The 24,997-nt window shown below is 42.5% G+C and overlaps 1 protein-coding gene across 2 annotated transcripts in view; it reads left to right on the top strand.

Moving 5' to 3' along the window:
• Nucleotides 1-24,997, top strand: part of plekha7b (pleckstrin homology domain containing, family A member 7b) — an 89,044-nt gene extending 64,047 nt beyond the window's left edge. Inside the window, exons 14-31 of one of the 2 annotated variants that reach the window (XM_052063587.1) lie at nt 109-162; nt 1,303-1,383; nt 2,851-2,919; nt 3,889-3,969; nt 5,484-5,633; nt 5,892-5,993; nt 6,508-6,619; nt 6,867-7,069; nt 8,439-8,624; nt 8,749-8,775; nt 9,376-9,493; nt 9,573-9,664; nt 9,783-10,001; nt 19,387-19,611; nt 20,059-20,192; nt 20,543-20,694; nt 22,954-23,120; nt 24,404-24,997. In XM_052063587.1, the coding sequence (XP_051919547.1) occupies nt 109-162; nt 1,303-1,383; nt 2,851-2,919; nt 3,889-3,969; nt 5,484-5,633; nt 5,892-5,993; nt 6,508-6,619; nt 6,867-7,069; nt 8,439-8,624; nt 8,749-8,775; nt 9,376-9,493; nt 9,573-9,664; nt 9,783-10,001; nt 19,387-19,611; nt 20,059-20,192; nt 20,543-20,694; nt 22,954-23,102 (2,154 nt within the window). In that variant the 3' untranslated portion in view covers nt 23,103-23,120; nt 24,404-24,997. The remainder of the gene's footprint in view (nt 1-108; nt 163-1,302; nt 1,384-2,850; nt 2,920-3,888; nt 3,970-5,483; nt 5,634-5,891; nt 5,994-6,507; nt 6,620-6,866; nt 7,070-8,438; nt 8,625-8,748; nt 8,776-9,375; nt 9,494-9,572; nt 9,665-9,782; nt 10,002-19,386; nt 19,612-20,058; nt 20,193-20,542; nt 20,695-22,953; nt 23,121-24,403) is intronic. The other variant, XM_052063588.1, reaches the window with a different exon arrangement.

The following is a 24,997-nucleotide window of genomic DNA, read 5'->3' as shown; positions in this document are numbered from 1 at the left end:
TATTATTATTATTATTATGAAAAGGTCCATTGAGAGCAACTCAATTCAAGCTGATAAAGCTTAGCAGCTTCATTTCAAGTGATGTATCTCTTCACTGTTCATTTAAAGGCTGACGATACTTACATACAACTGAAGAAGGACCTGGAGTATCTCGATCTGAAGGTGGGCCCCCCAATGAAATCTAATGTCACCCTCTCCTTTTTTCGTCCTATTTGTCTCCCTTTTGTGTTCTACCATCCCACTCCATCTCTCTTAGAATTCGCGTAGAATTACAAAGCATGCCTTAATGTGTCTTAATTTTTGTCCGTTTCTTAATTCAATGTGTGTTTGTGTGTGATGGCAAAAGTAGAGCAAAGTGACTTCACTGGCTTCCTTATTTTCTATAATGCAATGCTGCATGTTTAGACCCATGCTAAAATAAATAAATAATAATAATTATTATTATTATTACCACTACTACTTCTTCTATTGTTATCGTGACAATTTTTTAAAAAGAGGGCCAGTATGGGATCAGATAAAAAATAATAATAGAGAAATGTTTATTTGCATCCGTGATTTTTAAAATATGTTAACCAATGTTATCGAACCAAGTGTTTTTAACCAAAAATGTGATATCAGGCCTCTGAACTGAAGACATCCGCTGGTCTCAGTTTGCTAGACTTCAGTTTTTAGTAGTTGTTTAAATTTGAATTATGACAGAACGGTCATCACTTTTTTGGTAAAATTATTACATATTTGTAATATTACGACTTCATTGTCCTACTATTTGCAACACTCTTCTTCAAAATATGACTACAATAATCCCTCGGTTTTTGCGGATAATGGAGACTAAAAATTTCCTGCGAAAGGTGAAAACCGCGAGGTAGGATTTTACAACATTCTTCTTAAAACTACAAATTAATTGTCATCATATTACAATTGTATTCTCACAGCATTTCATCTTTATTGATGTGAAAACTGTTACGACAGTGTTCCCAACATGTCATTTCTTGAAAATGACTGTATTCATAGAAATCTACAGCTTTATTTTTATAGCATGATTTTATTTTATAGCATTACAACTTGATTCTGTTCTATTTCATGAAAAGTCCTTTTTTATTTATTTATTTTATTTTATTTTTTTTTGGCTTACTGAGGCATGCTGCATCCAGACGTCTGATTTTGTGAAAACCCGCCGGCATCTCTGAGCACTTTCTACACACTGTACTTGAAATCCACCACAGTGCATCCGGAACTGACGGCAGTTCATGTAACACCAGACGGGCGTTTTTGTCATGTTCTTCATTTCCTGTTTCAATACAGATCCAAAGTCATGAGCCGCTGATTGTTTCAGTTCCGAGCGGCTTTGAAAACGCCACTCTAACTTTTGAATGCTGTTGCAATGTAAGGAAAGTGTTGTTTCAGAAACAAACCATTTTGGAATCAAATTCAGTGGAAATTAGGGTTATGCAACCGGGTTCTTTGAGCCAATCATGCCCTGTCGCAACTTGTCATGATGGGGAGGAGATGATCAAGGCAAAAGGCTACTTTGACTTTTGGGCATGCTCTGAAGCAATGTTTGTTGTTGTATGTACAGTCGCCTTCTGTTTTACTTTTGAAGGAATTGGTGATGGGATGGTGGACCAATCTGTCGATGCATATTTTGGTGGTGAACAGAGTTAACTTTCAATGTGATTGCTTGAGAATTTAAGAGGACATTCTTGATCTGATTCATTTTGTTATTTCGACATCTATTCCTGAGATTCCTGTGATTTTCTCTTAGAAAAAAAAGTTCATGATTAAAAAATATATATTCATGAAATCCTGCCAAATTCTCAAAAAATGTGCACTATACAGTCAGTGGTGGTTTCTGGCATGTGCAACACGTGAGGCCACACACACACACACGCCTGGTATGGTTTTCTCTTGCGCAAAGGCACGGCTAGTGAAAATGGGCATTTTTATGGGGATTTTGCACTTTCTTGGTGAATGTGGATTTTTGGATTGACATAATCGAACAATGTATTGGACGAAACATATTTTGAAACCGATTATGTTGATTCGGTGTATGTGCAAGTGCACTGTGATATTGAACACGGCGGTCACTCAAAAGACCTTACTCACAGTATGAATAGAATGACAACCATACACACGTGTAAGTGAAGCACACACAGATATAACTATCACTGCTACTACAGAGAAAATAACGACATCAACAATAAACATGGAAAGCATAATAGAATGGCGGCTTCAGTCCCTGTGCTATCGTGTCAGACAGTTTGACAATTGGAATCCCAGCATGTCTAGCGGCGCGTGAAACTAGTCATAGCTAATTACGTAATGGTAGTTCAATGCGTGTTCTAGGCACTTGTGCATAATTTTGTTGTCAGTTAAGCTGCTAATTGGAGGGAAGACGGCAGCAATCCAACTATTACAGACATCTTCTCCTGCATCCAAAAGACGAATTGTCTTAAGAAGCGAATAAATTGACAATGCAGTTTTTATCACGAACAAGAATGATGATGGGAATGCAATTGATGCAAGACCACCATTGTATATACTACACATGCCAGACAGCACAATCCTGTTGAGTAGTAGTTCAATGGGGCCTAGTTCCCTCCATGTTTACGCCTCTAATTTCTGCACTAACTTCTGTTTTTTTTTTTTTCCATCTCATGTGCTTTCTGCCTCTATGATTCATTATTTGATCTCCTTTAAATCTATCTGACTTGTCTTGTAGGCACCCTGCTTGTTGTTTGTTAAGATTCTCTGAAATATTTATGCGTTAACTGGGCGCGTGAAAGCAGGAGAAGATCGAACTGTGCGGTCATAATGGTGTTAAATATTCTATTTTGTTTGCGGCCATTTCAGGTTACTGGACGGGAAAGTCTCAGAACAGAAGCACAGAGGCCGGTGAAAATAGCTGAAAGTGATGCTGATGTAAGTGGACCGTGCTGTTTATGTGCTTTTCCTCCACCCACTTCTTCTTAGTCACTGACAAAAGTGTGACTTTTAGTGTGCTTTGTGTGTGTTTATTAAGTTATTTTAAACAGGGGGAATGGAGGCAGGGGAGCGTTAAGTACACTGCAACACAGTGGGGACTCTCAAGCAGACAGCACAGTGAGGGCCTGAGCGTATCGACCACGGCTTTTATTTTCCTTGCTGCAATTTAAAGGGAAAAATACATGTAATGGGACTTTTGGATGTCGAGCTGCTAAATTTTTCAGTTTGATTTGCCTGCCGCCGCTGCGCGCGCTCTTTGTTTCACGCCGAATGGAGGTAAATGGGATGGATGTCATGGCTTTTCATCATTAGCATTGTTCCACTTTAACAATTTATAAGAAATTTGTCTGAATGCTGAATATTTCATGCAATTAAAAACAACAATATACGGCCTCAGCAAAATAAAAACAGCTTAATAATTAATTGAACGGAATGATAAGTAGATGTGAGAAAAATACACAGTGTGAGAGAGACACTGTGAACTTGGCAGGCTTATGTTGTTTTCATAAACACGTAACCCATTTCCGGGAAAACACATCTGTCACTCCCAATAAACACACTTTGGACCTAAAGTGAATTGGAAATTATATGGATTTTTGATTACAATTGCTTATCATGACCGTTGCTGCATTTGGAGATGTCTTTTTCTGCTGCGGTGTGGGGCGAGCGTCTTTCTTGAGATTGAGAAGAGATACTTCTTGACATATTCACACAGAGAAGATTAATTCATTTTATCTTGCCGACAGACAGTGAGCGCAAACGAGTCGACCAACTTAGCTCTCTTTTACTTGTCACTGTTTTACATTAACACTGTTAGATGTGAAAATGACATCACTTTGAGTGTTTTTCCTTTGTTTCTTTTACTATTATTGGTGTTCTTGATGTTCTTTCTTTTTCTGTCTCCAGGTGAAATTAAGCCGACTGTGTGAGCAAGACAAGATTCTACAGGAGCTAGAGGCCAAGATACGCACATTGAAGGAAGATAAGGTTGTGTTCTGAATTTTATATTCTCTCATGAACGAAGTATATTTTTGACACAATAAGCTACATTTGTTTGTTTGTTTGTTTGTTTATTGAACATAAAACGTATACAGTAATAATTTGACAGAAAAATACATGTTTTTTTTAAATAACAGAGATTGTTTTTTTGCTTAACACTTTTCACTGACAATTCAAGACAAAGAAGACAAAGAAGGCAACCTAGCTCCAGTGCCGTGGAGCTAGGTTGAGGTGAATTGAGGAGTTTCATTTAGATAAAGGTAGTGCTTGACTGCCATTTTGCGCCAAACTGCTATTGGGGATCCATTTTGGAGTGAGTTGAGGAGTTTCATTGAGATAAAAGTAGTGCTGTACTGCCATTTTGCGGAATGCTGCTTTTGAGGAACTAGGTTTTGATGAAAGTGGTGCATTGGAACCATCTTATAGCAGCTTGGTGCCGAGGCACTCTGTTAAATGGGAAGTGAAGTCCAAATTAACATGTTCCATGCACCCCCCACTAGTTCAAACACTGTATTCCGATTAATATTGTGTTTGTGGATTATGAATTATGCAGCAAAATCAACCCATTTTTATTAATCTCAGGTGGCGGCCCTTTTGCCACTTGCCATCAACTGAAAATGTTATCACGGTCGCTCAGGGCTCAGACCATCACGGCTCACCTGTCTTATGGGTTTGGTCATGTGATTTTCGAAAGCTGAGTGAGCCCTTAGGCACTGTGATGTCATTTTTAGTGAACAGTTAAGTGGCACAATGGCCGCCCGCTGTGACGGATAAAGATGGCTGGACTTTGCCGCTTCATTCATAATGCACAAACACAATATTAATCAGAATACCATGTCTGGCTTAGTGCAGACACATAGAACATCTTTCACTTCACCTTCCTTTTAAAAGTGAGTTGAAGAGCTTCATTTATACAAAGGTCATACTTTGCCATCATCGTGTAGCATCTTGGCATCAATGAACTATGCTGAAGTACATTGCACTTCCTTTTGACAAAAGTGCTTTAACACCATCCTGTGTCATCTCTAGGCAATTCTTTTTGGTGGCTGTCAATTACTCATGAATTTTCACAATCAGTGTATATAATATTCACTGATTTAATGTATTATATACAGCAAGTAAAATTAACCTGGGAACCCCCCCCCCCCCCCTTCCCCCCCAAAAAACCCTTTGTTGTGTAATTTCACACTTGATGGCTGGGCAGGATCACCAGACGACTCTCAACTACAGTACTTCTACACAAGCAATTAAAAAGTCACTTTTTCCATAATATCTTTCCATTGAAATGTGTATATACTCATTTATTAGCATTAATTCCAACCAATTTCATCAGACAACAGTTTGTTTAGTGCTACCATTTCAGATGCATCACAAGATATGGTGCCCCTTTCTGAAGGACACCCAAAAATGGCAGCTCAATTATCCCTTCGCAACTTCACCCCCCAAAAAAGCAAAAGTGAATCCTTAATTGAATGTGTGTGTGTGTTCCTGTTTCTATCCAGGACAAGCTGGAGTCAGTGTTGGATGTGTCCCACCAGCAGATGGAGCAGTACAGAGATCAGCCAGCCCACATAGAGAAAATTGCCTACCAGCAGAAACTACTGCAGGAGGATGTGGTGCACATCAGGGCGGAAATATCCAAAGTGTCCACAGTAAGTCACACATTTGTCGCAAGTCCGAAGGAATGGAAGAAAATGATTAAACATAAATGACTGGACCTTTGTCTAGGCTTGATCTGGATGAGCACCAAAATGTACGCTATCATTGCTACTTCCTTTACGCTTTCAAAGTTGTCAGTTTCAGGCCTTTTTACTCAAGGTCAATGGCAGAAAGTGCTCCGGTATTAAAAAAAAAAAGAAGAAGTTTAGACTTTGAGGTGTACGAAGTTGGACCCCTCTTTTGTTGTGCAGGAGATGGAGAATGCATGGAAAGAGTACATCCGGCTGGAGAAAGATGTAGACTGGCTCAGAGCAGCTCTGCAAGGACACATGACTCGCACTGACCTCTCTCAGGTATGCAGTGTCTCTTTTATAGACGCATGAGGGATAGTTAATTCTGAATGTCATATGGTCAATTTCATAATTTTTCACAATATTATTGGTGTGTCATTATTAACCAATTTAAAGTGCAGAAAAGCTTAAAAAGAAATCCATGAACCTTTACTCTGCCATGCAGGATTATGTTGTCTCAAGTGTGGAAATCTGGATGTTTGTTTGTTTATTTTTAAACATTTTTTTTGAAAAGTGAACATTGGAAGGTTTGATGCATTTGAGTAGACCTGCCTTGGTGCACAACAAACTGTTTAGCCACAAAGTTAAAAAAAAAAGTGCAGATTCATTTTCACCTATTTAAACTGCTTCCTCGGCTCATCGTTTCATTTACGGCATTGCTCATGTCTCTTTGACAAAGAGTTTTGACAACATAAATCATTCATGGCATTGCAACTGAGATGCTTTTTTTATCTGGTTACGCCACCTATTTGCCAGCTAGGCGGATGTAAATGTGCATTTGTTTGTCTATGAGCAGCAAGAGAAAGTCCAGATGAGGAAAGAGCTTTGGAGAATTGAGGATGTTATCGCAGGCCTCAGCAGCAGTAAAGACAACTACAAAGTCACTATTTCCTCTGTGACCAACCCGGGTGAGAAAAGCACTGAAACCCGCACCCTATGTATGTGTACACGATTCACAAAAATGTTAGGTACAAATGTATGTTTCATGTGAAATTAGTAAAAGCTCAAAACAGTATTCCCAACTTTTTGTAAATATAGTGAAATGCTGTGTTCCCAAAAAGCCTGTCGTGTTGTCATCAGTGTAAATGCATTGAATGCACCCGGTGGAAAAGACACACTCATTTGTGGACTCATTTCACATCCAACCCTTCCCAGAGAGGAAATTTGTGCCTTCCGTGCCGACGTCGTCAGTGCCTTCGATGTCTGGAAGCCCGCCTTCTATGGAGATGAGATTGTCTCAGCCGCAGCACAGCCCCCACCTCAGTCCTATTAACCACAATGCACCAACCCTCACGCTATCCTCCAGCCACCGCCAACAGCCGCTTCAGTCCACAACCAACACTACTGGGCATACGTGGGTAAGTGACGTGCAGATGTATGGAAACCCGTTTGAGGATTAATTCCTTATCCTTCATATCCAGCGTTCAGGTCCATGAACTACGAGTATAATGTCCTCACAAGTAGAACGACGGTGTCTTACTATTCTCATTTCAACACTCGTGCCACTTTTGGCTTTTGTTGTTGGTTAAGAACGGGGCTAATTAGAAAATCAAAAGGGCTGTCCTCGATTTATAAACATAAGTAACAAAAATAAAAATCGTTTTTGAGAAGTAAGTCAGCAGGTTCAGCACTTGAAGAAGACGGAAAATGCCTTACCTTCGTCTGTACATTGGACCGTCAAACTTTCTTGCACTCCCTGTGTACATGCCTTTTGAGAGTCAAAGAACATGCAGCTTTCATTGTTGATTGGCCGTTACCCACCTGCACGAACAACTAATCAGATGATGTTAAGGGAGCGTCAATGCTGGACAGAAGTCACCGCATCTAGAGACGTGTGCTGCAAGCATCAGAGACAAAATAACCCAGTTTTGAATTTATTGGCCGTCAAATTATGCCAATAATTGCTAAAATGGCAAATATTGGCCAATGATCGGTCCATCATGAGTTTAAACTGGAAGCATAACACAATCTCTTAATCCAAAACAGTTGAAAACAATTTCAAACTGATATTTAACGGCGGCCCGGTGATCAAGTGGTTAGCGCGTCGACCTCACAGTGCAGAGGAACCGGGTTCGATTCCGGCTCCGGCCTTCCTGTGTGGCGTTTGCATGTTCTTCCCGGGCCTGCGTGGGTTTTCTCTGGGTACTCCGGTTTCCTCCTACAGTCCAAAAACATGGCAGGCTAATTGAACATTCAAAATTGTCCCTTGCTGTGAGTGTGAGCGCGGATGGTTGTTCATCTCTTTGTCCCTTGTGTGGCAACCGGTTCACTACTGCCTACTACCCGAAGACAGCTGGGATAGGCGCCAGCACGCCCCACGACCCTTGTGAGGATAAGGAGGATCAGAAAATGGATGGATGGATTATTTTAACCTTAAAGATAAATGGCTTCCCAATTATTTCATTTTGAAAAATTACCCCCGAAGTGCGTGGACTCGCCTAAAGTCTCTCTAACTTCCATTAACAACCCAGGCTAAACTTAACTCCTCCTTCTTGACATACAATGTTTTATAATCTTTTACACTCCCTTGACATCAGTGACTATATTCCTATTACCAAGTGCATTGTGACATCGTAGGACATTACAGAAAGAGCGCAAAAACACGAATAGCTGACGATAGGTTGCAAAGAGTAAAATACGGACAGGTGACGTGTCTAATTGAGAATGGGCAGAATTTCATTGCATAGAAGATCATACAGTTTGAAGTAATCAGATGTGTGTGTGCAGGACGAAGAAGACGTGCCTCCCAGACCGCCTCTACCTCAAGTCTACAGTCCTGATGAGCAGCCCCCCGCCGTGCCCCCTTTGCCCAGGGAGACGACAGTCATCAGGCACACTTCAGTACGCGGACTCAAACGACAGTCTGATGAACGAAAGCGAGATCGAGAGATAGGCCAAAATGGAGACCTTAAGGTACAGTAGGCTTACGTCATGTACGGTAGTATTCTGCGTGTGTATCCTGCGATATCGGCTCATCGTTGGCACCCTCGCAACATTGCAATTTTTTAAGTAATCATATTTACTGGGGGGTTTTCAGTATCCAGGCAAGTCTGAATATGTAAATGTGAGTACTGTATTGTTTTATGGTTCATTTAAGTCAAAATAGCTGTTTAAAGATTTAGAATTATCATAACATCTACGTTAATTTACATTGACCCACATTTCACATTCATATCGTAGCATTAAGCTCGGCAAGTTTCGTTGGCCAAAAGTAGATGCTAGGTTTAACTTTGTATTTTGGTGTTTGAAGATACAATTCTTAATTCTCTTTTGTTTTGTGTCAGGGTTATAGTCTTCAAATACTTCAAATGGGAGTATTAAATTAAACGGCGCACTTTGCCTCTTGGACAACTGTACGAGCGAGACTTCTTTTCATTTCCTCAAAGTGATATCGCATCTTCCATCTCCTGATCATGAGCGAGTGAAAACTGCCTCTAAGTACTTAATACTTTAAAAATTGTGTTCAGCTAAGTCCAGTGTTTCTAATAAGTTTTCAGTGATAGAGTCCTCTGGAGGGGTCAAACAATATACGGGGGGGGGGGGGGGGGGGGGGGGGGGGGTTCACTGTACTACAAACAGACTTCCATAATGACATGAAGGCCAGTACAAGAGCTGCCTTTGACGTGCCTGCTTCATATACCGAACGACTTTGCGGTTGTGTCAGGTGGAGCTCAGGCCTTTCCTGAGCGATCCTGAGCTTCTGGGTGTGGGAGATGGCTCTAGCGTCACCGGCATGACCTCATCAGGACACAACGCAGGTTATCAGACTTTACCTAGCAGAGGTACGATCATGTTGACGTCATACAACACGCCTACTGAGACCCAAGCTATAATGTTTGAGAGTTTTTTATTTCCTCTCAGGAATAGCTGGCTCCACCCTCAGACTGAATCACTCCTCAAGCATCTCATCTTACGTGACCTTACGGAGAGCGACATCAGCTCCCGGTGTGAAGGTGGGGCTCCCTAATTACGGACCATCTCAGTCATACCGATGGAGTGTTAATGATCACTTCCTTTCTCTTCCCTCCCCTGTGCACGTTTTGCTTCGTCTTTCCCCTGTCTTCATCTCAGGAGCGATCAAAAAGTGCCTTGGAGCGTCTCTACTCGGCGGAGGCGGCGCCTCAGCGCGGGAGGATGAGCGCCGACGAGCAGCTGGAGAGGATGAAGAGGCACCAGAAGGCTCTGGTGCGACAGCGCAAGCGCACCTTGAGCCACGGGGACCGCCACACCTCCACATCGTCACGCTCCTCCTCATCATCCTCGCGCCCTCTCTCGGCTGACTTTGGATCTGTATGTTTGTAATCTAGAACATCACTACTCCTCACATTCTCATGCATGGCGGCGGGCAAACAGAGAGTGGCCCAGTGAACATTCCCCTCACATGTCAAAACATTTGCGATGCATGCTAAAGTACTTTTGCAATGCATGTTGTTTGCAAAATTACACATGTACATTCATTTCTGCTCACTCACTGACTTTCAGCTCCAAAGTTGAGATGACATTTCATTCTAGGTAAAGTTAAAGTATGTTTGATTTCTCTAGACGTCTTGAAATTGCGAATGCCAGTGATTTGACATTAACTGGAATCATTCATACGTTACATTTGCGTATCCCTCTCAAAACACGCCTGCCATCTTTCTAACTCATCCTGTCCTTGTCTTCTATCCCTTTTTCTAACAAATGTCTGTTTGCACATAATCAGCTGCCATAGAATAACATTGAGCTACGGTGTAGTGTTAAAATACAGAATGATTTGACAGTTACTACCAAGTGTTTAAGAAAAAAAAACTACAGTGAACCAAAAAAAATCCAGGATAAGTAATTGACGCACTCTGAAATAGACACAGGTCACACTCATGCCACCAAAGCAATACACAAACTAAACACACACACACACACACACACACACGCACACACGCACACACACTCACACACGAATGCTGAACTTAGCATTTGTGCGGCTTGACTCTATAGTGATGATACCGTGGTGCCTTGAGATAGAAGTTTAATTTGTACTGTGACCACATGCTGTAACTCGCAGAACACTCACCTCTCAAATTATATTTCCCGTCTAAAATAAATGTAAATTCCATTTATCCATTGCTGCCTATTAAAAAAATGGGGTCATACTTCTTAAGACAACTAGCACCCTGTGGATATTGTCTAATCATACTGCATGCAGCATGATCAGACAATATCCAAATCAAGTGGCTAGTTTACACTGTAACTCAATATCACTTGTTCTGCGTCAAACCCATAGTTTGGTGAAACATTTTGCACTTTATAAGCAGTGAAAATAAAATCTATTATTATTATTATTATTATTTAATAAATAGGCCCTAGAAGGACAGAGAATAATTCTGCATTCTTTGCATTAAGCTATCAGACTTGCCTAAGCAAAAAAAAACGATGTGGTTGTTTTCAAGACACAACACGTAATTCTTGTTTTAAATTTACTTTGAAAGTCAACTCCAACTCATAGTGGCAATAAACAGCTTGAATTCTCTTTATTTGAAGAATTGTGTCTCAAGGTAGCACTGTATTCACTTTTGAGTGAGTTGAGCACCACCACATGTTTATAGGTTGTAGTGTCCGACTAAAACCGTTTCTATTTAATGGGCGAATCGTGAGTATGCAGGCCTTCAATGTACAATGCTTCTGTGTTGTTGCATGTACCGGTAATCGTCATCTCCTTTCCCATCGAAATCATCCGTCCATTTTGCTGCTGATAGTCACTAATGTTGCCTTCTGAAAGACATTTCCTCTTTCATCAGTCACTTCTTCAGGTCACCCAGACTTGAACAGGAAGCCACATCGTTTCTTCTTGTTTCAAGTAGTGAGACCTCTTTGGCTGAACCTAATACTGGGGTCCCCCCTGTCCCTGAAACATGACATAGATGGACTGGTTTGCATGGGGCATGAGAATGTTATCACGTGGCACAGAAAGGCACCCTCGGTTAACATACTTTGAGGTTTTCCATTTAATTGTTTTATATTCATGGCCCAGAAAGGCCCATTCATCCACATCCTGCATTGGAACTGTAATTAGCACTTTACTAGGATGTCATGGTATGTTGAGCTGTGTTCTGACTTAAGTACAAATTTGGTCATGTAGTCGCTTTAAGTATAGATTTTCTGTCCTCAACTAAGCAACCCTGTATGTTCCAAAACTCCAAATTTAAGAGCATTTTAAAACGATTTTGCTTATAGCAAATAATAGAGATGTAACAACACTGAGCAATTAAAATCCCCCAGATGGCAGCACAGCAATTTAGACTGTATGCTCTTCTCTCAAGACCACTGGGGAACCTCGAAGGTCGAAGCAGATGAACTGCTGCAAAATGGATTTCCGTGATTTGAAATAGAAATTGTGTGAGGGGCTGAGCCTTGTCGTGAATAGTGAAAAAATGCAACTGTCTTGACGATGCCAAAGAGTTATGCTTTGATGTGTGAGGTGCATTATGTTGCAATCTTGCGCGACATGATGCCTGATGACAGTTGAAACTCCAAAGTTTTATGTGTAACTTAAGAGGCTTTCCTCCGAACTTTCGTGCAGTTGTGGCCAAATCACATGGCCAAATCACAAGTATTTAGCTGTTTAGCATTGGCACACATTGAGTCTCATCGATTTATTTAAACTTTGATAGTTTCCAAGTAACTTCTGTAATTTACACCTTAGTAGCTGTCAAATTAGGCTCCATGAGCTGGAGTCCGCAAAATAATTTGCAATTAATTATGTTAAATAAGAATAATCAACACCTTGCACAACGTGGTAGCAAAGAACTACTTTTGTCTGAGTGAAGCTCTTCAAATCACTCCAAATTGTTTCCTTGACACCAAGATTCCACCAGATGGTGTACAAAAACAGCAATTAGTTGAGTATGTCTTCCACAATGAAAATCAGTGAATTTGGGAATGTTGATCCATAAAAATCTTAAATATAACATTTCAACTTTTTATGCGAATTAAATCAATCTGAAATTAGTTTTTGTAAATTGATCATTTTCTGATCCACTTTATGCTCACAAGGCTCGTGGGAATATATTTTTTGTCTGAAGAAAATGGGAATTCAGTATTATAATTTTATTATTATTCCACCTTTTTTCGACAATAGACAAATGCTTAATTCCCACATCATTTTGTGGTACTCATGGTGGTATTATTTAATGGACGGAAGGATTATCAGGGGTGGGTCACTGGGAAAAAAATATCTCCTTGGAAACAGAAGCTTGCAAACCAATCCATCCATCCATTCTCTGAACGGATTATCCTCACAGGAACGCCTTGTTTATAAAACTGCATTCTGTCAACTGCATGTTTTCATCAATAATGAGACCACCACCTTTTCTTTTTTTGTTGTTGCTGCCAGTAGAAAATATTTAGAAATTATGATGCTTTCATCATCTCATTTTCGTGGTGTGTGTGTGTGTGTGCGTGAGAGAGGGAGAGAGAGAAATATACTCGGAGCTATGCAGATCTCCGTCGTCTTTTCACGTAACACCATCATAACAATTTTACTCGATTTTTAGTCCGATAAAGCCCGCCATTGTTGATCTCGTCTTTGATAGATGAATAGTTAAGCGCTTTACAGAACTATCAAAGCTGGCAATACGCACTCTGACTGGCGACGACAACATGGGCTTCATCCAAAATGCATGCCTTTAAAACAGGGGTGGGCAAACTACGGCCCGCGGGCCAAATCCGGCACATTAGTCTTTTTAATCCGGCTCGCCGAAGGTTGGTACACAATTAAGGTTTGATGTCAATGACTGCATTCATTTCATTTGGACTTGTAATGACAGGCATTTCAATGCCAGGTGGCACAGTTACTTGAAGTTGCAGAGCATTGGGAGGAAGGGGGAGACGATACGGAAGCCCGTAGTAGCGCCAAGTCAAGCAAATCCCGTTCGACACGACGGAATAATGTACTCTTAAAGTCTGAAAAGCCAAAAAATGCAAAATACTGCTTTTTAAATAAAGAAATTCAATTAATATAATGTCGAATTTGGTTTACCCTTTTGATCCGGCCCTCCATAATATTTTCTGGATCTCATGTGGCCCTATGCCAAAAATAAGTGCCCACCCCTGCTTTAAAAGATAATGCGGATCTTACTCGCCTGTTCAGGTGTACTTAACACAAAGTGAATGATTTTGTCTACAAAATAACAATGGAAATAAAACATTGGCCGCATTTTCTCATTGTTTTCTTTCAGATTGTTGGGTGCTTTCATATGAATAAACATGTATGAACTCACAATGTCATGTTTTCGTTTTTCTTTCTTTTTGTTAAGTTTTTTTTAAGCACTGGCCTTGTGTGTAGCACATTAGTAGCATGTTGTGTTTACGATGCATGTTAGCATGCATGCTACAGCTTGTTTCCCCATTTTCCCACCCGCACGTCCTTAACCACGCACGCACGCACAGTACAACCTTCACTTTTTCCAGTGGTGTCAAGGCACAAGTGACATATTTCCAGGCAAGAAAACTAACTTGTAGTTCACTGTGGAAAGCATTTGATGTCCTTGAGGATACCATGTTAAGGTTCCTGGAGTAACCACTTTATCCTCTAATAAGACGATCGAGTGCACTCGAAGAATGAATATAGCACAAAAGAAGAATGTTTGTTCCCCATTTTCCCACCCGCACGTCCTTAGCCACGCACGCACAGTACAACCTTCACTTTTTCCAGTGGTGTCAAGGCACAAGTGACATATTTCCAGGCAAGAAAACTAAATTGGAGTTCACTGTGGAAAGCATTTGATGTCCTTGAGGATACCATGTTAAGGTTCATGGAGTAAGCACTTTATCCTCTCTAATAAGACGATCGAGTGCACTCGAAGAATGAATATGGCACAAAGGAAGAATGACTGTCTTCCCCCCCCCCTCTTTTTTTATCTTTTTCAGCCTTCCACTACTGTATGACGACTGTTATTGCACAGGTGTCAAACTCAAGGCCCAGGGGCCAGATCCAGCCCGTGAAATAATTTTATGTGGCTCGTGAAGTCAAATCATGTGTGTTGACTTCATGTTTCTTGCAAATTGTCTTTGCTATTAACGACACTGAGATATGACAGATTGCAAGGTTTTATGGTGACTATTCCGCCTTTAAAATGAATACCAAAAAAATAATTTACTGGCATTTCAAAAATAGTTACCCATCAATTTGTTGTGTATATGTGAGAGTATAAAGCGATGATACATTTATAGGAGTTCACAGTCATGATAGTCCTCCAAGGAAAACCATTAGTACAATGTGGAATGCACTGGGCAGCTTTGGCATACGAGTGCTACACATAATATTAAGAAGGCAAAAGTGTGCACGTTGACATTAATGCGCTAATAGTACTGGAGTATCAAGAAGATGAACGATATGGTGAAGCCGATTTCCATAAAGCTGTTCGGGCATTTATCCCTAGACGTTCAGTTTACGGTCAATGTACTACTACACATTTTGTCCTAACTAGAAACTGTTCTAAAACGCTTAATGTTAAAAAAACAACAACAACAAGAAACATCACTGGGAAATACAAAAATATTACAACCAATCGTCATCAACATTTTATAATCATCAACATCTTCCTCTCCATAGGTGCTCACTCCATCTTAATGGCGAAAACACTTAAAGCCCATAAAATCTGAGATATTGGGGTGTGTATTTTGAGCTTTTCAGAGACTGATGTGGACATGGGTTTGGATGTGCACGTGAACTTTGGTGTGACGATTGGTCATAGTTTTCTTACATTAACCAAAAATTTTTTTCTCTAAAGCAAATGTTTCTGGGAGGCCAAATGCCTATAAAATCCAAGGTATTGTGGTGAATGAGTTGTGGATGTGAATTTTGGTGACAGTTTTCTGGTATTAAGCAACATTAGACACATTTTACCCCTCCGTGAGTCGTCACCTTACCGTGGTGGAGGGGTTTGTGTGTCCCAATGATCCTAGGAGCTAATTTGTCTGGGGCTTTATGGCAAACAGGTTCTAGGTGAGGGGCCAGACAAAGCAGGGCTCAAAGACCTCTTATGATGAGCAAAATGTATGGACCAAGGTTTCCCTTGCCCGGACGCGAGTCACCGGGGCCCCCCTCTGGAGCCAGGCCTGGAGGTGGGGCTCGTTGGCAAGCGCCTGGTGGCCGGGCCTACACCCATGGGGCCCGGCCGAGCACAGCCCGAAGAGGCAACGTGGGTCCCTCTTCCCATGGGCTCACCACCCATGAGAGGGGCCAAAGGGGTCGGGTGCAATGTGAGCTGGGCGGCAGCCAAAGGCGGGGAACCTGGCGGTCCGATCCTCGGCTGCAGAAGCTAGCTCTTGGGACATGGAATGTCACCTCTCTGGCAGGGAAGAAGCCCGAGCTGGTGTGTGAGGCAGAGAATTTCCGACTGAATATGGTCTGACTTGCCTCCACACACAGCCTGGGTTCTGGTATCAGTTCTCTCGAGAGGGGTTGTACTCTCTTCCACTCTGGAGTTGCTCACGGTGAGAGGCGCAGAGCAGGTGTGAGCATACTCATTGCCCCCCGACTCAGTGCCTGTACATTGGGGTTCACACCGGTAGACGAGAGCTGTCAACTGATCACCACCTGGTGGTGAGTAGGCTCCAATGGTGGGGGAAGATGCCGGTCCGTCCTGGCAGACCCAAACGTATTGTGAGGGTTTGTTGGGAGCGTCTGGCGGAATCCCCTGTCAGAAGGAGTTTCAACTCCCACCTCCGACAGAGCTTTTCCCATGTTCCGGGGGAGGCGGGGGACAATGAGCCCGAGTGGACCATGTTCCGTGCCTCTATTGTTGAGGAGGCCAATCTGAGTTGTGGCCGTAAGGCGGTTGGTGCCTGTCGTGGCGGCAACCCCCATACTCGCTGGTGGACACCAGCAGTAAGGGATGCCGTCAAGATGAAGAAGGAGTCCTATCGAGCCTTTATGGCCTGTGGGACCCCAGAGGCAGCTTACGGGTATCGACTGGCCAAGCGGAACGCAGTTTCAGTGGTCGCCGAGGCAAAAACCCGAGCGTGGGAAGAGTTTGGTGAGGACATGGAACCCGACTGCCGGACGGCTTCGAGGAAATTCTGGTCCACCATCCGACGTCTCAGGAGGGGGAGGCAGTGCACCATTAACTCTGTGTACAGTGGGGATGGGGCGCTGCTGACTTCGACTCGGGACGTTGTGAACCGGTGGGCAGAGTACTTCGAAGACCTCCTCAACTCCACCAACACGTCTTCCTTGGAGGAAGCAGAGCCTGGGGACTCTGAGGTGGGCTCTCCTATCTCTGTGGCTGACGTCACCAATGTGGTTAAAAAGCTCCTCGGTTAGAAAGGCACCAGGGTTGGATGAGATCTGCCCGGAGTTCCTCAAGGCTCTGGATGTTGTGGGGCTGTCCTGGTTGACACGCCTCTGCAACTTCGCGTGGTAGTCCTTCTTTTTAAAAAGGGGGACCGGAGGGTGTGTTCCAACCACAGAGGGATCACACTCCTCAACCTCCCCTGGTAAGGTCTATTCAGGGGTGCTAGAGAGGAGGGTCCGTCAGGAAGTCGAGCCTCAGATTGAGGAGGAGCAGTGTGGTTTTTGTCCCGGCCGTGGAACAGTGGACCAGCTCTACACCCGCAGCAGGGTCCTCGAGGGTATGTGGGAATTCGCCCAACCAGTCTACATCTGTTTTGTGGACTTGGAGAAGGCGTTTGACCGTGTCCCTCGGGGAGTTCTGTGGGGGGTGCTTCGAGGGTATGGGGTACTGAACCCCCTGATACGGGCTGTTCGGTCACTATACCACCGATGTCAGAGTTTGGTTCGCATTGCCGGCAGTAAGTCGGAATCGTTTCCAGTGGGGGTAGGACTCCGCCAAGGCTGCCCTTTGTTGCCGATTCTGTTCATAACCTTTATGGACAGAATTTCTAGGCGCAGCCGAAGCGTTGAGGGGATCCGTTTTGGGGGCCTCAGTATTGCATCCCTGCTTTTTGCAGATGATGTGGTGCTGTTGGCTCCTTCAAACAGGGCTCTCCAACTCTCACTGGAGCGTTTTGCAGCCGAGTGTGAAGCGGTTGGGATGAAGATCAGCACCTCCAAATCTGAAACCATGGTCCTCAGTCGATGAAGGGTGGAGTAGCCCCACCTCTGGGTCGGGGAAGAGATCTTGCCCCAAGTGGAGGAGTTCAAGTATCTTGGGGTCTTGTTCACGAGTGGGGGCAGAAGGGAGCGAGAGATCGACAGACGGATCGGTGCAGCGTCTGCTGTGATGCGGACGTTGTATCGGTCTGTCGTGGTGAAGAAGGAGCTGAGCCAAAGGGCTAAGCTCTCAATTTACCGGTCGATCTACGTCCCAACCCTCATCTATGGTCACGAGCTATGGGTCGTGACCGAAAGAACGAGATCCCGGTTACAAGCGGCCGAATTGAGTTTTCTCCGCAGGGTGTCCGGGCTCTCCCTTAGAGATAAGGTGAGAAGCTCGGTCATCCGGGAGGGGCTCAGAGTCGAGCCGCTTCTCCTCCACATCGAGAGGAGCCAGATTAGGTGGCTTGGGCATCTGATTCGGATGCCTCCTGAGCGCCTCCCCGGTGAGGTGTTCCGGTCATGTCCCACCGGGAGGAGACCCAGAGGAAGACCCAGGACACGCTGGAGAGACTATGTCACCCAGCTTGCCTTGGAATGACTCGGGATCCCCTGGGGAGAGCTGGAAGAAGTAGCTAGGGAGAGGGAAGTCTGGGCTTCCCTGCTAAAGCTGTTGCCCCCGCGACCCGGCCCCGGATAAGCGGTAGATGATGGATGGATGGATGGATAGACACATTTTAGACTGTCTCAAATTCCAGCGCACTCAAAGAATGAATATCGTGCTTGTGATGTTTTTTTTTTCCGACTGCAGTATGACATTACTGCATCTTTGCTACCCATATTAAGGCCCGTGTACTAGAAAGGTTTTCTCATCATTAGTCTGACAAAATCAGGAGATTTGTCAGACAAATATTTCTAAGCAAAGCTACTGAGTATTTTGTTGATGATTCAGTTTACGTTCTTTGTCAGTTTATGTTCTTTGTCCTCAGTAGCGGGACAGCTTTGTCTACTTATAGGACAACTACGACTAGGGCACATTTGTATAGCGACTGTCTTTCAAGCAATGTGTTTTCCACTATTGCATAACAATTTTAGCATACTAGTGGGCCATTTTAAAAGTGAGGCAAAAACTACTAGTGGACATTTTGATGCTACTAGTTGGTTTCCAGGAGTTTACTGGTATGTGACACATGCCTACTAGTCAGGTATTTGTGTTGTTCATAATGTAGCACAGTTGTTTACTAGTAAAGTGTACTAGTAGGCTGAAAGTGGCACTACCATTGAAAAAAAAAACTCCATTAAGTGCATGAGCCATTTTACTGAAATACTGCATTTTCTTACTATACCCTTGAAACTGCTGGGTTGAAAATGACCCTTCTTGAAAACCTGTACTGGGTTGCGACTATTTTTAAATAAGCAATATTGGGTTATATATATATTTTTAATCACCCAATATGGGTTATTATTAACATAGCAACTTTACGGGTGCAGTGTGGACAAAAGTGTGTTAGTACGTAAACTGGATCTAAAGTACAGTATATGAAATAATTGTCTTGGTATTTTTCCATCAAGTCTTGACTTTCTGCCGGTCACCGGTGACACAACTCGTCCTGGCGTTGTGTGTTTGTGTATGTCATACAGTGGAGGAGGGAGCAGGAGTTTGACCTGCAGTTGCTGGAAAGGGCCGTGCAGGGCGAGGAGGCTCAGGTCGTGAGGAGCGTCCAGGGGGAGGAGAGACCCCCAGAGCACAAAGAGAGACCCCGTTCACACTCCGACGATTGGCTGAGCTTCAGCTCTGCAACCGGGACTCCTCAGAACCAGGACGGCCTGGAAACATCAGATTATGATGCAGATTTAATCAAAGAGGTACAGGAAGTGCTTTTGTGCAGATACCCAAATGCAGTGTTAGCCCACATCTTCACGGTTGACTAAACACTTTTTAAAAATGACAAAGCCCTGTCTAATAAATAGAATAAAAGTACTGCTTTGGCATCATCCTGTGCCATCGAAGGAGCTTCATCACCAATTTCCTCGGCTTGTCTCTTTCCACGGCAAATGCTTTTTGCTACAAACTCTAGAAATCAGGTGCAACAATTAATTGATGACTAGACATTGACAATCAAATGAATCGACAACTATTTTGAGAATTGATTATTCTGTGAGAGAGTTTAACTTAAAATTGTCAGAAATGTGAACCTCTCAACGGTAAATATTCTCATATTTCTGTCGTCCTCTGTGAAAGCTTTTATTATTTCTATTTCCTGACCTTCATTGATTGTTATTTGAAAAGCTTCCCCTGATTTCTTTGCACAGCTTTCAAAGCCTCAGAAAGTTTTGATTCCCGAGCGATATGTGGATTTAGAGCCAGAAGAGCCTCTGAGTCCTCAGGAGATGGAGGACCGTCATCGCAAAGTGGAACGTATCAAGAGCATCTTGGCAAAATCCAGGTTCGCAATTTGAAATCAATGAAACAAAAATAAAGACTGTGAAAATGTGCATTTTGAAAGTGAAAAATGAAGGACATATTGTATGTTGACATTGACATTTTTTTAGGGTTGGCACTATTTCTCAAGTGTAAGTGCCATTTGGTTTGGTATTTTTTTGGGGGGGGGTATTTTGTGGTGGTACATTCATAACAATACACAAATAATTAAACATTATTATTATACATCATTTTAGCACTATTAAAACCATAAACTGAATCATAGACTTTTGCAAATTAGTTTTTTTTTCTTTTTTGACTAGACAGTTCACCAGTTTTACAGCATCCTTTTAATTTCCTGTGTGTCTGTTTCAGCGTTCAAAAGCTGGCTCCAGCAGTATGTGCAACAGACAAGTCTGAGGTGAGCCCGCTGGGGCTGGACTCGGTTCTCCAGGAGCAGGAAAGGATCATCACCATGTCCTACATGCTGGCCTCAGAGGCCTCCCTCAAGTGCAAACGAGTCACAGGTAGATCAAGTGCCAGAAAGTGACACTTGTTTACAAGTCAAATAATAAGGGGAGTGATAGGGATATTTGGTTTACAAATTGCTTGAACAATGCAATACAAAGTAAAAAAGGAAATGGGAAAATAGTCCTGCCTGCCCTAATCGAGGCACGGAATGGGCTGCCTCTCTCACATACTAACGACAATGATGAACTGTGTGCTGCAGGTGATCACGAAGGTAACCTCACACACCCATTGGCATATTTACAGGAACGCTTCTCGTACACTGATGAGGTGCCTCTTAAAGCAAGGTAAAGCAACAGCAGTATTGCTGTTGTTGTAGTTCAATTAACTACTCCCTGTGCAACCTGAAGAAAGTTGGTTAAATTAAGTTATATTAATCCAGTGAAGTCAAAATGTCAATGTTCGTAAAGTTCTCATGAGCTTGTTTCGGCTTATGATTAAAGTGATGATGGTCAGGCTAACGTGTGCGAGCTAACTTCACAAGCTAAATCAGCCACGGTGCAGATCTTTAACTATGACAACATTCAAATATCGAAAAAAAATCAAAATTCTAAATGTCTCCTTTTTGTTTTTAAGAAAATACTTTTACTTCCACTACTTTAGTATTTTAGCCCAGAAAATTACTTTTGATACCCAAGTAGAGAAAATGTCAGATACTTAAATCCGAAAGTGACTTTTAGTTCTTGCTGAAAGTTGCCAGCAATATAAATAGCAAAGAGGAGTGCAGATGTGAAAATTCTACTTAAGCACAGTAATGAACTCTAGATCTTTTATTTTACTGGAATGCGATATTTGACCTACAATTGCTCTTTCAGTATAAGAATAGCGAATTTAGCCTTTTAAAAAAAAATAAAATTGGCTTGATGGTTTGAAGATGATGAGGGCGGAGAAGAAAACGGCGTAGGGTGTCGAGTCAAGCAGGGCTTTTCATTCCTTAATAACTTCACATTATTCCGTGTCAGGAGCTCACATGGCGCCTAATTGCAGTCCGTGTGGAATGTTTGAAACGGGGGAGGACTTGCTGGATGAGGCCATTTTGTGTGCTGATCAATGACCCAGTCAAACGCTGCATGGCATTAACACTTCTTTGAAGGCACGGCACCTCTCTGAAGCCGCATGAAAGACACCGCACTCCATATTTCATCTTTCTCGTGCTCTACAGCAGCCAGGCAGCAAGAGTTGACGCTACGCACACACACGTTCGCATGCGTACACGTATACACGCACACACGCACACACACACACACACAAACACACACACACACACACACACACACACACACACCTGTCACACGCAGCAGCACTCAAGCTGTCGAGCTGTGTGGAGGCTTCATCAGCACGCTGAGGCAAAGTCAACAATTATAACATTATTTCCAGTGTGGAGAAATGTCAGAGAATATAACTGCTGGCATGTTGTCAAAGAAAAAGGGGAAAGAAACTAGTCATGCTCTTCAATTCAAGTTCAAATCTTTCCTTCTTTTTCCATATTGTTGTTTTGCATGACAGCCTTCCTCCAGCAGGACTATATGTAACATTGAAATATAAATATTGTAACATTTTATAGTGCAAAGAAAATACACATTTTTAGTTACAATTGCAAATGAGTGTGAATTTTACAATAGAATGAAAGAAAAGCTGTGATTTTATTTTTACTCGTATGACATTATCATAAATTCTGATGTGCGGCATGGTGGTCGACTGGTGAGCACCTCTGCTTCACATTGCAGAGGTGCAGGGTTTGATTCCGGCTCCGTCCTTGCTGTGTGTAGTCCATTTTCTGATCCGCTTCTCCTCACAAGGCTCGTGGGGCGTGCTGGAGCCAATCCCAGCTGTCTTTGGGAAGTAGGGGTGGCGGGGGGGGGGCACCTTGAACCGGTTGCCAACCAATTGCAGGGCACACATAGGGCACGACCATCCGCGCTCACACTCACACCTAGGGACAATTTGGAGTGTTCCATTAACCTGCCATGTATATTTTTGGAATGTGGGAGGAAACCGGAGTACCCAGAAAAAACCCACACAGGTACGGGGAGAATATGCAAACGCTACACAGGAAGGCCGGAGCCGGATTCAAACCCTGCACCTCTGCACTATGAGGCGGACCAGTCGATCACCGGGCCGGCCATACTGATGTAAATAATTTTGAAAAGTCAATGACACACCTTCTTCACAACTACTGTAAATGCTCGTGTACAGTTGTATAGCAGCTGATATCATTCCCTCCTTGTCTCTTTTCCTTCTATGTCTCTCATATTTAGTTCCATCACAGGCTAACAGTCCCTTCCCACCTGCTCCGCCTCCCCCTCCACCTCTTCCTCCTCCCCCTCCTCCTCTTCCTCCCGTATCCGTGGCGCCTTCCTCCTCCTCCTCTCCTCTAAGCAACGGAATTCACTACACGTTTGTATAACACAAGGGGGGAAAAAACGTAAGGCCAATCTGCATGTTTTCTTGCATGCATCAAGTACGCTGTCTGATGAAGCGCGCGTGCGCTAATTGAACGATATGTATCTGCTCCCAGTATAGTCTCCATCTGCTTTTCCCACGGTGATAACAGTGTGCAGATTGCGCTCGGGCTCAGAACATTTGTGAATGGTTGACAAAAGAAACTGCATTCCAATTAGCTCCATGTCTTTACTGGTGAGGAAAACAGCACAATCACTGTCCTGATTGACGCAAACGCTACACTGTTATCTATTATTGCTAAATTGTGGTTCATTATTCGCGATACCACGTTTTTTCTTAAGTGATTGTTTTTTTAACGGTTTCTATTACAACCCAACCGATGAATTGGCCGGCCATTTTAAACGGCCTATGTTGACGTGTTCTTATATAATCTTAAAAATCAGCTGGCTTATTATTGATGGGGTTTTTTTCATATTAAAGTATTAAGATAAGATAAGATAAGATAACCTTTATTTGTCCCACACTGGGGAAATTTGCAGTCTACAGCAGCAAAATTGGGGGCGGGGGGCGGGTGGGGGGGTAAATAAAGTGTTTCATTGCAGTTCAATATAAATAATAATTTAAATTAATTAAAATAATATAAATTACAGCATGACACAATGACATTTTTCTCTCTGTTGTAAAGGTAAACAAATACTAAAACATAAAGTAATTTCATAATAAAGCAGTCAGTCTGCCCGTAATCCATATCTTACAAGTGTTGAGAAATCTTGATTAATTGTTTAATTAATTAGTTATCAAAATTTTATCCTGCCAAATATTGGAATCGGCCTAGGAAAAATCTATCGTCCAGACTCTAGTTTTTACGACACACAGTACCTTAATTTATGAGTGCTTAAGGTATGAAGTATGATGTGCAAGTATAGATTAATTTGTGAGCTTCAGATCTGTACAAAATGAAAAGTATTACAAGGAGCATGGAGGAGAGGCTAGCATTGCTAACCGTGCCATAAACAACGATTTTGTCTCATTAGGTTTTATTAGGATTTGGTACGTATATTTTACAAATAAAGTCGATACACTCGTAACACTGCAGTGGAAATCACTTGGTTTTGGGGTTGGTTCTGTGTCAGGCAAATGAGCGAGGTGATCAGTAAGTCTAAGTTGTCCCTTGCTCAAGCATTTGCAGAAATGAAGGCCTATATTTGAATAGACCACCCGTCTTCAAATAAACACAGGTCCCTCTCTGCAGTTTAATATTGAATCAGCAACCCTCTTTCATTGCTATTGTCTTGTCTTTTTCAGCACAAGCAATTTCTGGACACTGAGATTCCTCTCTGACAATGGCAACAAACGGCAGGATTGTCCAAGAGAAGAAGCTTTTAAGTGATCCTCAATATATTTAGGCACCTCACGATATGAATGTAGAATGCATTTCACCTTCTCATGCAACATCAACAACCTCCGAATGGATTTTTGTTTTTTGTTTCGAAAAGGAATCTGCAGCACTCTACTCTTGAAAAAAATATATATATTTTCTATATACGCTATTGCACTTTAAGCTGTATGCTGTAAAGAGAACTGAAATATTTTTAGCTGGCTACCTTTCTTGTTTGTCCATGTACATAATGTAAAAAAAAAAAACCAAACAAGTGGGACTGAATCTGACATAATTGTAGATTTTTATCACGAAGAAAGATGATTTTATTTTGGGGGGCAGGGGGTGATTTTCAAACAATACCATGTAGATATATGCCACATAACACTGATTGTCCTCTGTTAGCTTTTATTTTTGCCTACATCCAGATGGAATAACATTTCACATATTTTGCGTGGGACTGTGAAGGTCGCACAAGTGTCGGTCATTCAAATGTGAAGATTAAATGCCATCGACAAAAA

Source organism: Hippocampus zosterae, chromosome 4 (assembly GCF_025434085.1).
Source record: "Hippocampus zosterae strain Florida chromosome 4, ASM2543408v3, whole genome shotgun sequence".
In the NCBI taxonomy this organism is placed as follows: Eukaryota; Metazoa; Chordata; class Actinopteri; order Syngnathiformes; family Syngnathidae; genus Hippocampus; species Hippocampus zosterae.
This window is presented reverse-complemented; position numbering and strand designations above follow the sequence as displayed.